At 45.6% G+C, this 14215-nt stretch overlaps 1 protein-coding gene across 2 annotated transcripts in view; it reads right to left on the reverse strand.

The window, feature by feature from the left end:
* Window positions 1-2797: 2797 nt before the first annotated feature.
* GABRE (gamma-aminobutyric acid type A receptor subunit epsilon) overlaps window positions 2798-14215 on the reverse strand; it is an 89198-nt gene continuing 77780 nt past the window's right edge. For both annotated transcript variants that reach the window (XM_054040837.1, XM_054040838.1), the window contains 2 exons: window positions 8550-8752; window positions 2798-7437 (listed from right to left, as the gene is read on the reverse strand). In XM_054040837.1, the coding sequence (XP_053896812.1) occupies window positions 7150-7437; window positions 8550-8752 (491 nt within the window). In that variant the 3' untranslated portion in view covers window positions 2798-7149. The remainder of the gene's footprint in view (window positions 7438-8549; window positions 8753-14215) is intronic.

Consider the following 14215-nt stretch of genomic DNA (forward strand, 5'->3'; position numbering starts at 1 on the left):
CAGGCAGGGGTGTATGAATTCAATGTACTCCCTTTCGGGTTGCGAAATGCACCCGCCACCTTCCAAAGACTTGTAGATGGTCTCCTAGCGGGATTGGGAGAATCTGCAGTTGCCTACCTCGATGATGTGGCCATTTTTTCTGATTCATGGACAGAGCACCTGGAAAAAGTCTTTGAGTGCATCCGGCAGGCAGGACTAACTGTTAAGGCTAAAAAGTGTCAAATAGGCCAAAACAGAGTGACTTACCTGGGGCACCAGGTGGGTCGAGGAACTACCCCTACAGGCCAAAGTGGATGCTATCCAAAAGTGGCCGCTTCCAAAGTCTAAGAAACAGGTCCAATCCTTCTTAGGCTTGGCTGGATATTATAGGCGATTTGTACCCCACTACACCCAAATCGCCGCCCCGCTGACAGACCTAACCAGAAAGAAACCACCAAATGCAGTTCAGTGGACTGATGAGTGTCAAAAGGCCTTTAACCAGCTTAAGGCAACACTCATGTCTGACCCTGTGCTAAGGGCCCCAGACTTTGACAAACCGTTCCTAGTAACCACAGATGCGTCCGAGCGAGGCGTGGGAGCAGTTTTAATGCAGGAAGGACCGGATCAAGAAGTCCATACTGTCGTGTTTCTCAGCAAGAAACTGTCTGAGAGGGAAAGCCACTGGTCAATCAGCGAGAAGGAATGCTACGCCATTGTGTACGCGCTGGAAAAGCTACGCCCATATGTTTGGGGACGGCGTTTCCAACTACAAACAGACCATGCTGCGCTACAGTGGCTTCATACCGCCAAGGGAAATAACAAAAAACTTCTTCGGTGGAGTTTAGCTCTCCAAGATTTTGATTTTGAAATACAACACATTTCGGGAGCTTCTAACAAAGTGGCTGATGCACTCTCCCGGGAAAGTTTCCCAGAGTTAACTGGTTAAAAATTGTTCTTGGAATGTGGAACATATTGTTAGTTTTTATATAATCAGTAGTATGTCTAAAGGTACATGTGTCTTATTAACTCTGTTTTCTCCTAGAGCTCCAGGAAGAAATCACAGCCAGTGTGGAACCGGATGTCCAACACTATCTGTGATTTGGGGGGGCGTGTCATAACTATAAAGGGAAGGGTGTAACAGCTGTCCTGTGTACAGTACTATAAAATCCCTCCTGGCCAGAGACTCCAAAATCCTTTTCCCTGTAAAGGGTTAAGAAGCTCAGGTAACCTGGCTGGCATCTGACCCAAAGGACCAATAAGGGGACAAGATACTTTCAAATCTTGACGAGGGGGAAGGCTTTTGTTTGTGCTCTTTGTTTTGGGAGTTCATTCGCTCTTGGGACTGAGAGGGACCAGACATCAATCCAGGTTCTCCACATCTTTCTAAACAAGTCTCTCCTATTTCAAATAAAGAGCCAAGCAAGGCATCTTAGTTTTACTTTGTTTTCTCAACTTGTAAATGTACCTTTTACGAGAGTGTTTATCTTTGTTTGCTGTACTTTGAACCTAAGACTAGAGGGGAGTCCTCTGAGCTCTTTAGTTTGATTACCCTGTAAGGTTAATTTCCATACTGATTTTACAGAGATGATTTTTACCTTTTTCTTTAATTAAAAGCCTTCTTTTTAAGAACCTGATTGATTTTTCCTTGTTTTTAGATCCAAGGGGGTTGGATCTGTATTCACCAGGAGTTGGTGAAAGGAAGGAGGGGGAATGGTTAATTTCTCCTTGTTTTAGATCCAAGGGGGTTGGATCTGTATTCACCAGGGAATTGGTGAAGGTCTCTCAAGGCTACCCAGGGAAGGGAATTAGCTTTGGGATGGTGGCAGCGGACCAGACCTAAGCTGGTAGTTAAGCTTAGGCTTGGTCTACACTACCCCCCCTAATTCGAACTAAGGTACGCAACTTCAGCTACGTGAATAACGTAGCTGAAGTCGAAGTACCTTAGTTCGAACTTACCTTGGTCCACACGCGGCAGGCAGGCTCCCCCGTCGACTCCGCGGTACTCCTCTCGCCGAGCTGGAGTACCGCAGTCGACGGCAAGCACTTCCGGGTTCGACTTATCGCGTCCAGACTAGACGCGATAAGTCGAACCCAGAACTTCGATTTCCAGCCGTCGAACTAGCTGGTAAGTGTAGCCAAGGCCTTAGAAGTTTTCATGCAGGCCCCCACATTTGTACCCTAAAGTTCAAAGTGGGGATACAGCCTTGACAGTGCTGTATTCAGTATGCTCAAGAGCGGTCAATCTAAATGTAGTGAACAGTGTTTTTTGGGAACGTTCCCGTAGGCTCCTGTTGTTCTAGAAGTTACCAAGCATAGCCCCTGATATAACACTCTTCATACAGCTGTTTGAGAAATGGAATTTTCCTTATAGGGAAAATTTCGACACGTCAAGGTTGCTTTGCATACTAGATCGGAACAAAACATCAAATGTTCACGAAATGAAAAAAATTCTGAGAAGTTGTGACTCGGAATTGTCCACATGGAAGATTTTCATTATTTTTGGTTCAATTTTGAACCAAAAAATGTTGATTTTGAAACATTTTTCATTTTGCTTGGAAAATCAAACAATTTGGTCAAAACTAACATTTTCCCATGGGAAAATTTCAATTCTGAAGACACCACCTTTTCCATGCAAAAATTTCATATGCAAAATTTTGTCCTACTCTAGTGATAAAATTTGGCTTATCCATGTGGTATAAATAGGACAAGATAGCACTCGGATGAAGGGGTTTCATTTGTGCTGTATTCAGATCCCCTTGTTGGAACATTCCGTTCCATCTACAGTAGCAGGACAGAGAACAGCTTCATGGATGCAGACTGCTATTAATACTGTTTATTATTTACATTTACAGTTAACACCCAAGAGCCCCAACCAAGATCACAGCCCCAGTGTGCTTAGGGTGACCAAATGTCCTGATTTTATAGGGACAGTCCCAATTTTTGGGTCTCTTTCTTATATAGGCTCCTATTACCCCCCACTCCCATCCCGATTTTTCACATTTGCTGTCTGGTCACCCTAAGTGTGCCAGGGGCTGTACAAACACATAAGAGTCAGTCCCTGCCCTGAAGAGCTTACAGACTCAAACTGTTCCATTATACATCATATTTGTGGGGGGAGGTGACGGGAATGGGAGTCAGTGAAGTGACAAATGAGCCTTTTTCAAAGAAAATGTATAGAACATGAATGCTGGTGTTATGGCTTCAGTACAGTCATTAGTCTGGTGTGTTGTTTGGTCAGCATCTCAGCTCACCTTGTATGGACAACATACAAGGACATAAAAAGTCAGCAGCCATCCCATTTTAAAACAAAAACCAGACCACCATACATTGTTGGTTGTAATATAAACCAAAGAATTCATAATTAAGGCTGCCATTTTTACTTTAATCTGGGAAAGAAAGGGAACTATAGGTAGAGGAGGGTTCTACCCCTAGCTTTGCCACGGACTTGCTTTGTGGCCCAAGGGAAGTCAGTTTTTTTAAAAAAACCCTGTGCCTCAGTTTTCCTGATCTTAAAATGGTAGAATGATCCTTACCCATCCTTGCAAAGTACTTTGAAATTTATGGATAAAAAGTGCTATAGAAATGTAAAATGTTAATGAATACATTTATTTATTTATTGTAATAATTGGGATGGACACATTTTATCAAAGCCAGAGGAAACTCCTCCTATCCTTAGGAATCTGCTTGATTTTGATCTCTTGTGTTCCAGTCCTTGTAATTCCATTTCCCACTCTAAACTCTCCATCTTTCCAGGCCAGATTACCCTTTTTTTGCAGTATCTCATCAAATCCAAGTCCTACCCAGCCCAAGTGCTAACCATCTTTTCCCTTCCCTAGACCTCTCCTCTCCTCCTGTGTAATATAATAATCCTCAAGTTGAGTTGGCCCCAAATTGAACGTAGTTCTCCAAGGGCTGGATCCTACCAAGTGCTGCGTGAGCAGCTCTTTTGAGATGTGGAGTAACTCCCATTCTCATTGATCTGAATGGGAATTGAGGGTTCTGGGCACATTGTAGGATCCGTCCCCAGATCAGTATATACCATCATGGACCCAAGTGTAAACAGATAAAATTCCCATGACACCTCTGCCTACTCACTCAGCACTGATTTTGCCCATTGTTATATTAGCAGAGGGGGAGGTTTGTGTGTGTGTGTGGTGGTGGTGGTTGTGGGCGGGGGAATTCTATCCTCTTTTATAATATACCCAACCATCTATCTTGCTAAGTGCTGTTGCTTACTGGATAATCATGTTTTCCATGACAACCTCCTAAGTCAGTTTCCTTAGAAAAGTGTTCCAAACCCAGGGCTGTATCTGAGGAGTTTTCACTGTCTTTGCTGATGTGCATTACCCTTGTCTTCCATCATGTTTAAACCTGCCTGGAGTTTCTACTGGTGCTAGTGTCACTGGCATATTTCACTATCTGCTGCCCACTTACTCCACTTGATGAATATATTAAGTAATACTTCCAGTACAGACCAGTGGTGCCCCCACACTCACTTCGTTCTCCTCTGAGAACAGGCCTTTCCTATGTTTCTGTCACTTAAGCAATTTTTAATCCATGGCAATCTTTATTTTCTGGAATAGCCTCAAAGAGACCCTATTGGGGGATCATAGAAATTAGTGATGGCAGAACACCTATCTAGTTCAGCCATCTGTCAGGACAGAGTTGATTCGTACAGTATATTATGTTGCCACGTCCAATCTCGCTTTATTCAGCGGTGTAGTGGTAAAAAAGAGAAGTGAGTGAACTAATCTAACCTAAACTCCATATTCCCCAAATGGAAAGTGGGCAAATGCGAGTTACCCAAGTTTGCCCTTGACTACACTGCTGGTTTTACTATGTCAAGTGAGATTTCACCCCCCTTCGCTCAGGAGACAGTTCCGCAGCCCAACAGACTTCGTTGTCAGGAAACTATTTTTATCCTTCTCTTAGACTAGCTTTTTCTACATTAATTTCTTCTAATTAGAACCCCCCTTGTACCACCCTCAATAATTCTGCTCTATCTTGTCAAAAGCCATTGGAAAAATCCGAGTAAATTATGTCTGCTGGGAAACCTTTATCTCCTGATTTATTCAGCATTTCAAAGAACCCTAACAGGTTAGACAGGCATAATTTTCCCTTCCAGAAGCTATGCAGGTTTGACCGTATTAGGTTATACTTAGCCAAGTGTTGTACTATTGTAGCCTTAATTAGGCTCTTGTTGAGTCCCCCTGGAAGCAAGGTAAGGGTATATTTATGAATTAATTAAACATGACACATCATTATTCAGATCACATTCAACAGTGTCAAAATCCATCTTTAAACCAGATCAAATTTGCTCTCTAAGAATATATATCCCTCATGGCCCTATTAGCTGTCCGGTAAACCAGCCATTCCCAGCTACACTCCCTGCAGGTGTTGTCTCTCTACTTGGGACAAGCCTTTAAAGTGACAGTTATTTCTAAAACATGCTCTTTATAAAAGATTTATTTTTAATTTACACAGTAAGTAAATATGAATGGGAAGTCACTTTCAGCAGACAGCATGGTGGGACAGTTGCTCAGCTGGCATAAATGGGGCAGCAACAATTTACTTCAGTGGAGAATCCGGCTCTGTGTTTTTCTGCTATAGATGCAGACTCTTCCTGCTTAGCACTGAATGGCATATTTCCCCAGTCCTCACCAAGGAAAGATTGCTTCCCTCCCCAAGTTACATGGCCACACAAGTTCTGTGACAGTATGTGAGCAAGGAAACACCTACCTCCCCATGCTTGACCTGGCTAAGGGCTACTCAACATAGCAGACCTGGCACTTGCGGATGTTATTGAGTTGCTCTGCCCCGTCCTGGGAGCCACTCACCAGAAAAGGGGTGGGGAGTGTCAGAAAGTAGGCGAGCATGGCTTTCTCCTAAATCTTCCAGTTTAAATTTTCTTTCTGAATCCTAAAGATTTAAAAATAGATGTGTTTGTGCTGCCAGGGCCCCCAAAAGGACCTTGCATGTTTGTTATTTTAAATTCTGCAGGGCCTGATTCTGCCACCCTTACTCAGGTTGAGTAATACCTCAGTCCATGAGAAGCTCCATTGGTTTCAATAGGATGATTTGTGGTGTCAGATACTACCCACTGATGGAGGGCAGTAGAACTGGGATCACACTTTGTTCCCCTGAAGCAGAACTAAAAGAAGTCAGACCCTGTCTACACTACAAATAAAACAATATTAGGGGTAGGGCTGTCAACTAATCACAGTTAACGCAAGCAATTAACACAAAACAAATTAATTATATTAAAAAAACAGTTGCAATTAATCACAATTTTAATCTCACTGCTGAACAATAACAGAATATCAATTTAAATTTATTATAAATATTTTGGATGTTTTTCTACATTTTCAAATATATTGATTTCAGTTACAACACTGAATTCTGAGTAGTAACTGAAAGCAATATACATCTACATGACACAATACAACCAGGATGTAACAACAAATATAGGGTTGTATTTGTAGAGTAGATGGATCCTCACAGACTTATTTAAAACTTTCCAAATGCATAGCTTCATAGACTGACCAGTGTCAGGGAAAGTCCCTACTGCTGTGTCTTGGTACCATCTGCTACAGCAGGGGGCAGCTGTAGGCTACAGTGAGAGTCCCATAGCAACCCTGCAGGTAGAGGCTGCTGGGGGATGCACTGGTCCATCCCAGGTCTATGGCCATGCACCCTTTCTAGCAAGTACCATACACATTTTGAACAACACTGGCTCCTGATAGAGGACCTCCAGTCCTTGTGGACTTTTCCATGGCCCTTCACCAGGGTTTATGTCAACAGAAGCTGACTCAGGAGTAGAGTTGGTCGAGAAATTTATTTGATTTCCTGTAAAAATGAAAAAAAAATTCACTTTCATCAGCACTTTCCGTGAAATTATTGGGGTTTCATTGGAAATGGAAAAAACATTCAGGTTTGTATTTTTGCAGAAAATCGGAAATTTTCACAAGAAATTGACAACTGGTTTTCATCAAAGAGTTTGGCCATGAATTTTTTCCCCAACTGGTTCTACTCAGAAGGGGAGGAAGGGGTTAAGGTTGGGCAAGTGTCAAAAAAAAAAAAAAAGAATGACTAAAATGAGAAGCGACACTGTTTCCCTTTTTTGCAAATCTTGTTGGCCTCTGGTTTGTTTCAGCACAGACTGGGGAACAGCTAGAGATAGAGATAGGCGATCCAGTACACGATGTTGAAGAGCAGGAAGGCGGTGGGGAAGAAAACCCGGGAGTAGGAGTCCAGGCGGGAGATGTGAATGCGGATGCGGCCCTCCCGCCACGTCCCTGTCTGACAGTCCTCGATGCAGCAAAAAAACCTCTCACATTCCTTCCCTTCTAGGCAAGGGGCACCCGGCTCCTCCTCCTCCTCTACCTCAGGAGGCCAGTGCATGAGGTTGTTGATGTTGATGGTGGTGAAGGAGGGCATCACATGGGCATTGGCAGGTGGCTAGAACAAGGAGGAGAATGGGTTAGAGAAAAAGTAAAGATGAACCCTCATTTGCCCAGACAACAGACCCTGCAATTGGCAGTCAATCAGTCTCCTGGCGTCTCCTGGCATCTCCTGGATGTACTCAGTGCACAGGGATACTAGAGAGCTCTACTTTCCCATCTTCCTGTCTGACTGTAATTCAGTTCCCTGGCATATCCTGGGCACAGGTCTGGGGCGAGAAGACCTGAGTGCGCTAATCCCCCAGCACTGTCTCTGACATTCCATGCCCCACACAGCAGATGGTTTTCTCAGCCTGTCACATCCCTACTGAGCCTGGATGCGGTCTAGGAGTGCAGGATGCTGCCCAGACATGTTCTCTGATTGCCATCGCGTTTTCACATTCGCCACGGGAGAAAAGGGTGGGCAGTGCAGTGATTATAACAGCTCACTCTTGGAGAGGAAGTATGTCTTCAGCTCAGCAGCATAGCTCCTCTCCATCAGAGCAGGGCGGGGGCTTCCAGGAGAGATCCAGAATTCAGGTTTTCAGCCTCGTGCCACCTAGGAACTTGGGGATAAAGCCCTGTTTAAGGTCAGATATGCAGGACTGGTTGGTGTGTTGACGGCACCCACTGTGATCTTAAGCAAAGCCCACTGAAAGGCATGAGTACAATGGCTAGATTTAATACGTCCATACACAACAACTCTCCTTATGTACTCTGAAGGGCACTGCCACTCCCCTGGGCGCCCCTTGCTCCTAGAGTTCTGCCTCTTCAAGCATCCCCCCTCCAGGGGCCCACCAGCCTCTCTGATGCCTACAGTTTCTAAGCTTGGCCTCTTGCACCATCACACCCCTTTGGTGTGTTACTGCCTGTCTCTCTGCCTTGCCCAGTCTCTGGAGCCCCACTCCCTACCAGTCTATTGCCATGTGTCCCTCCTTTCGGCACTCTGGAGTGGCACACCATAGCAACATAGCATGAGAACAGGCTTTGCACCATTATGTCTTGTGAATACAATATGCTACTGGCCAGGAGCCAAAGAACACAGCGGTTCTCTGTGCAGACGGGATGCGGTGGCTTCAGGATATAGCAGCGCTAGCTCCCCATCTCTCCCTCCACCTTGTCCCTGCCTACCAGTCTGGGTTTCTTGTTGTTGTGGTCCGGCGGTTTCTTGTTTCCCACCAGGTAGTTGAGTGTGGCATACTCCATGAGAGCGGCAAAGACAAAGATGAAGCACACCGAGACAAAGAGGTCCATGGCAGTGATGTAGGAGACCCTCGGGAGGTGCTTGCGGGAGATGGTACTCAAGGTGGTCATGGTGAGCACTGTGGTGATACCTACAAGGGCATAGAGCACTGTCAGAAGTAGCAAAGCCAAGGACAGGAGCCAGTTGCTTACGTATAACATTACCAGTCATTCCCTTCCTCCATACGCCATCAGCGCAGGATTCCCCAGCGGCTCCAGCATGCCACTTTCCCTGACTCTCCAAAGGGAGCCAGGACGTCCTGACTGGCCGGCGAGGAGGTGAGCAAACTGTTCTATTACTGTATAACAGTTCTGTTGTGGAGATAGTGGAGGGGCAGGGCAGGGGAGTGTGTTCACCTGAAGTGTAATTCTATTCTGAAAGGGATGCTGCAAAAATGCTCTTGTAGGGTTCTGTGCCTATTGGGATTCCTGTGCCAAATATCATAGAATCCTAGAATATCACAGTTGGAAGGGACCTCAGGAGGTCATCTAGTCCAACCCCCTGCTCAAAGTAGGACCAATCCCCAACTAAATCATCCCAGCCATGGCTTTGTCAAGCCTGACCTTAAAAACCTCTAAGGAAAGAGATTCCACCACCTCCCTAGGTAACCCATTCCAGTGCTTCACCACCCTCCTAGTGAAAAAGTTTTTCCTAATATCCAACCTAAACCTCCCCCACTGCAACTTGAGACCATTACTCCCTGTTCTGTCATCTGGTACCACTGAGAACAGTCTAGATCCATCCTCTTTGGAACCCCCTTTCAGCTAGTTGAAAGCAGCTATCAAATCCCCCCTCATTCTTCTCTTCTGCAGACTAAATAATCCGAGTTCCCTCAGCCTCTCCTCATAAATCAATATGCTCAGTTTATACATAAAAGGAAGGCATAAGGGATGGGGCCAACTTGATTCAGGGACTTAACAACATTCTAACTTTCTGTCATTAAAAGCTAGAGCCAAGACTTCCAAGAGAATAGACTAATTTGGGGTGCCTCTGGCTTGAGACACCTAGGGCCAGATTTTTCAAAGTGCTGAGCCTCAAATGGGAGCAGCAGTGCTCCACAACTCTCAAGCTCACACTCTAAGTGGCTCACCCAAGACCACCCCACACCAATGGCTCCTTTTCAAAGTTAGGGTTACCATATTCAAACATTTAATAAAGAGGATACTCCACAGGGCCCTGGTCCCGCCCCTGGCCCCATCCCAACCCCGCCTCTTCCCCACCCCCATTCCAACCCCTTCCCCATAACCCCCAACCAATCTAACCTCCCATTCCCTATCCCTTGCCTGCACCAACTGCTCTCTACACCCCCTTCTCCTGACAGCCCCCCCAGACCCCCTGACCAATCTAACCCCGATCCCTGTCCCTTGCCTGCCCCAACCGCTGTCTACACCCCCTTCTCCTGACAGCCCCCCTCAGAACCCCCGACCAATCTAACCCCCCATTCCCTGTCCCTTGCCTGCTCCCCCCACCCCCACCAGGCCGAGGAAAAGCTGCAAGCTCCACGTGGAGCCAAACACTGTTCCGCGCTGCTCTGCGGGGGAGGAGGGAGCGGGGGAGGGGGAGGGACTCTGAAAGCCGCTCGCAGCCACTGGGGCCTCTAGCAGCCAATCAGGCCCAGCTGTCCAATCAGCTGCACCGCACTCTGCATGAGGGCAAGGGGGAAATCCCGGACATTTCTACTTTATTAGAAATCCCCCCCCAGACGGCCATTTAAAGCTGAAAAAGCCGGATATGTCCGGAGAAACCCGGACGGATGGTAACCCTATCAAAGTGCACACACAAGCATGAGCAAGACACACAAGCGACAAAAGCAGCTCTTGTTATCCTTTCCATGATGCCCTACCCCTACCCCTTGCAGAGTTATGCTGCAAAAGCTCCCAAGCCCAGGGTTCTGTCTTGCTGATTTGCCTGTAATGCTGTACAAAGAATAACAACGTCTTTGCAAGTTGTGTGGCTGCCCAGGACACATTTCACCAGAGGCAAATGGAGCCCAAGGCGCAAAAGTATCCAGTTCTATTCTAAATCTAGAACCCACCATTTGGAGAGGGCTCTAACTGTGGGGAAAGGAGTTCTATGGCAGGTTGTGCTCCCTTCCTACGTGCTCCTGGTCTGTGCTAGGAAGAGCTGTAGCAGTTTCCAGCTGTGTGCGCTATAGGTATGCATTTACACGCATTGTCCTGTCTGGGAGTGTCCTGGAAAGTCCCAGGGAGCAGGGGACAGCGTACAAAAGCCATATGGTAATTTTTGTCCTGCTCTCTCCCCTCACTGTGACAATGCCCCCCCAACCCTCTTCAGTCCCCCACTTCCTCCCCAGGCCTTTACTCATTAGGTTATCTGTACAAATTAGATGATAAATTTCTCTGGGCAATGACCTTGTCTAATTTTTTGTCTGTAAAGTGCCATACCCATCTACAGCATCCTGTACATCATTACAAATAATATCACCGCAGGCAGTGTGGCAGGGTTTGAATAAGAAGGTGGACTGTAAATAGCAAATGTTGCGAAGAGACAAGTCAAAGAGTTGTTTCAGAGTAGCAGCCGTGTTAGTCTGTATCCGCAAAAAGAACAGGAGTACTTGTGGCACCTTAGAGACTAACAAATTTATTAGAGCATAAGCTTTCATGGACTACAGCCCACTTCTTCGGATGCATACAGGGTGGAATAAATATTGAGGAGATATATATACACACATACAGAGAGCATAAACAGGTGGGAGTTGTCTTACCAACTCTGAGAGGCCAATTAAGTAAGAGAAAAAAAAAAAACTTTTGAAGTGATAATCAAGATAGCCCAGTACAGATAGTTTGATAAGTGTGAGAATACTTACAAGGGGAGATAGATTCAATGTTTGTAATGGCTCAGCCATTCCCAGTCCTTATTCAATCCTGAGTTGATTGTGTCTAGTTTGCATATCAATTCCAGCTCAGCAGTCTCTCGTTGGAGTCTGTTTTTGAAGTTTTTCTGTTGTAATTGTGTCCATTAATTCTTTTGCGGAGAGACTGTCCGGTTTGGCCAATGTACATGGCAGAGGGGCATTGCTGGCACATGATGGCATATATCACATTGGTAGATGTGTAGGTGAACGAGCCCCTGATGGTATGGCTGATGTGATTAGGTCCTATGATGATGTCACTTGAATAGATATGTGGACAGAGTTGGCATTGGGCTTTGTTACAAGGATAGGTTCCTGGGTCAGTGGTTTTGTTCAGTGATGTGTGGTTGCTGGTGAGTATTTGCTTTAGGTTGTGGGGTTGTCTGTAAGCGAGGACAGGTCTGTCTCCCAAGATCTGTGAGAGTAAAGGATCATCTTTCAGGATAGGTTGTAGATCTCTGATGATGCGCTGGAGAGGTTTTAGTTGGGGGCTGAAGGTGACAGCTAGTGGTGTTCTATTATTTTCTTTGTTGGGCCTGTCTTGTAGGAGGTGACGTCTGGGTACTCGTCTGGCTCTGTCAATCTGTTTTTTCACTTCAGCAGGTGGGTATTGTAGTTTTAAGAATGCTTGATAGAGATCTTGTAGGTGCTTGTCTCTATCTGAGGGATTGGAGCAAATGCGGTTATATCTTAGAGCTTGGTTGTAGACAATGGATCGTGTGGTGTGTCCTGGATGGAAGCTGGAGGCATGTAGGTAAGTATAGCGGTCAGTAGGTTTCCGGTATAAGGTGGTATTTATGTGACCATCGCTTATTAGCACAGTAGTGTCCAGGAAATGGACCGCTTGTGTGGATTGATCTAGGCTGCAGTTGATGGTGGGATGGAAATTATTGAAATCATGGTGAAATTCCTCAAGGGCTTCTTTTCCATGGGTCCAGATGATGAAGATGTCATCAATGTAGCGCAAGTAGAGTAGGGGCGTTAGGGGACGAGAGCTAAGGAAGCATTGTTCTAAGTCAGCCATAAAAATGTTGGCATATTGTGGGGCCATGCGGGTACCCATAGCAGTGCCGCTGACTTGAAGGTATATATTGTCCCCAAATGTGAAATAGTTGTGGGTGAGGACAAAGTCACAAAGTTCAGCCACCAGATTAGCTGTGACATTATCGGGGATACTGTTCCTGATAGCTTGTAGTCCATCTTTGTGTGGAATATTGGTGTAGAGGGCTTCTACGTCCATAGTGGCCAGGATGGTGTTTTCTGGAAGATCACCGATGGATTGTAGTTTCCTCAGGAAGTCAGTGGTGTCTCGAAGATAGCCGGGAGTGCTGGTAGCGTAGGGTCTGAGGAGAGAGTCCACATAACCAGACAAGCCTGATGTTAGGGTGCCAATGCCTGAGATGATGGGGCGTCCAGGATTTCCAGGTTTATGGATCTTGGGTAGCAAATAGAATACCCCTGGTCGGGGTTCTAGGCATGTGTCTGTACAGATTTGTTCCTGTGCTTTGTCAGGGAGTTTTTTAGCAGATGGTGTAGTTTCTTTAGGTAATCCTCAGTGGGATCAGAGGATAATGGCCTGTAGAATGTGGTGTTAGAGAGCTGTCTAGCAGCCTCTTGGTCATATTCCAATTTATTCATGATGACGACAGCACCTCCTTTGTCAGCCTTTTTGATTATGATGTCAGGGTTGTTTCTGAGGCTGTAGATGGCGTTGTGTTCAGCATGGCTGAGGTTATGGGGCAAGTGATGTTGCTTTTCCTCTCCAGCGCATCATCAGAGATCTACAACCTATCCTGAAAGATGATCCTTTACTCTCACAGATCTTGGGAGACAGACCTGTCCTCGCTTACAGACAACCCCACAACCTAAAGCAAATACTCACCAGCAACCACACATCACATTGTAACAAAGCCCAATGCCAACTCTGTCCACATATCTATTCAAGTGACATCATCATAGGACCTAACCACATCAGCCATACCATCAGGGGCTCGTTCACCTGCACATCTACCAATGTGATATATGCCATCATGTGCCCCTCTGCCATGTACATTGGCCAAACCGGACAGTCTCTCCGCAAAAGAATTAATGGACACAAATCTGACATCAGGAATCATAATACTCAAAAACCAGTGGGAGAACACTTTAACCTGTCTGGCCATTCAATGACAGACCTGCGGGTGGCTATATTACAACAGAAAAACTTCAAAAACAGACTCCAACGAGAGACTGCTGAGCTGGAATTGATATGCAAACTAGACACAATCAACTCAGGATTGAATAAGGACTGGGAATGGCTGAGCCATTACAAGCATTGAATCTATCTCCCCTTGTAAGTATTCTCACACTTATCAAACTATCTGTACTGGGCTATCTTGATTATCACTTCAAAAGTTTTTTTTTTTTTTCTCTTACTTAATTGGCCTCTCAGAGTTGGTAAGACAACTCCCACCTGTTCATGCTCTCTGTATGTGTGTATATATATCTCCTCAATATTTATTCCACTCTGTATGCATCCGAAGAAGTGGGCTGTAGTCCACGAAAGCTTATGCTCTAATAAATTTGTTAGTCTCTAAGGTGCCACAAGTCATAGAGTCTGCTTTTAGATTGTGCATGAAAACTGGTAACACACAGGTGACAAGGTAACCCAAGGAGAATCCATCTTTGGGGCTCTTACGCCTT

The sequence above is a fragment of the Malaclemys terrapin genome, chromosome 9 (genome assembly GCF_027887155.1).
Source record: "Malaclemys terrapin pileata isolate rMalTer1 chromosome 9, rMalTer1.hap1, whole genome shotgun sequence".
NCBI classification, from domain to species: Eukaryota; Metazoa; Chordata; order Testudines; family Emydidae; genus Malaclemys; species Malaclemys terrapin.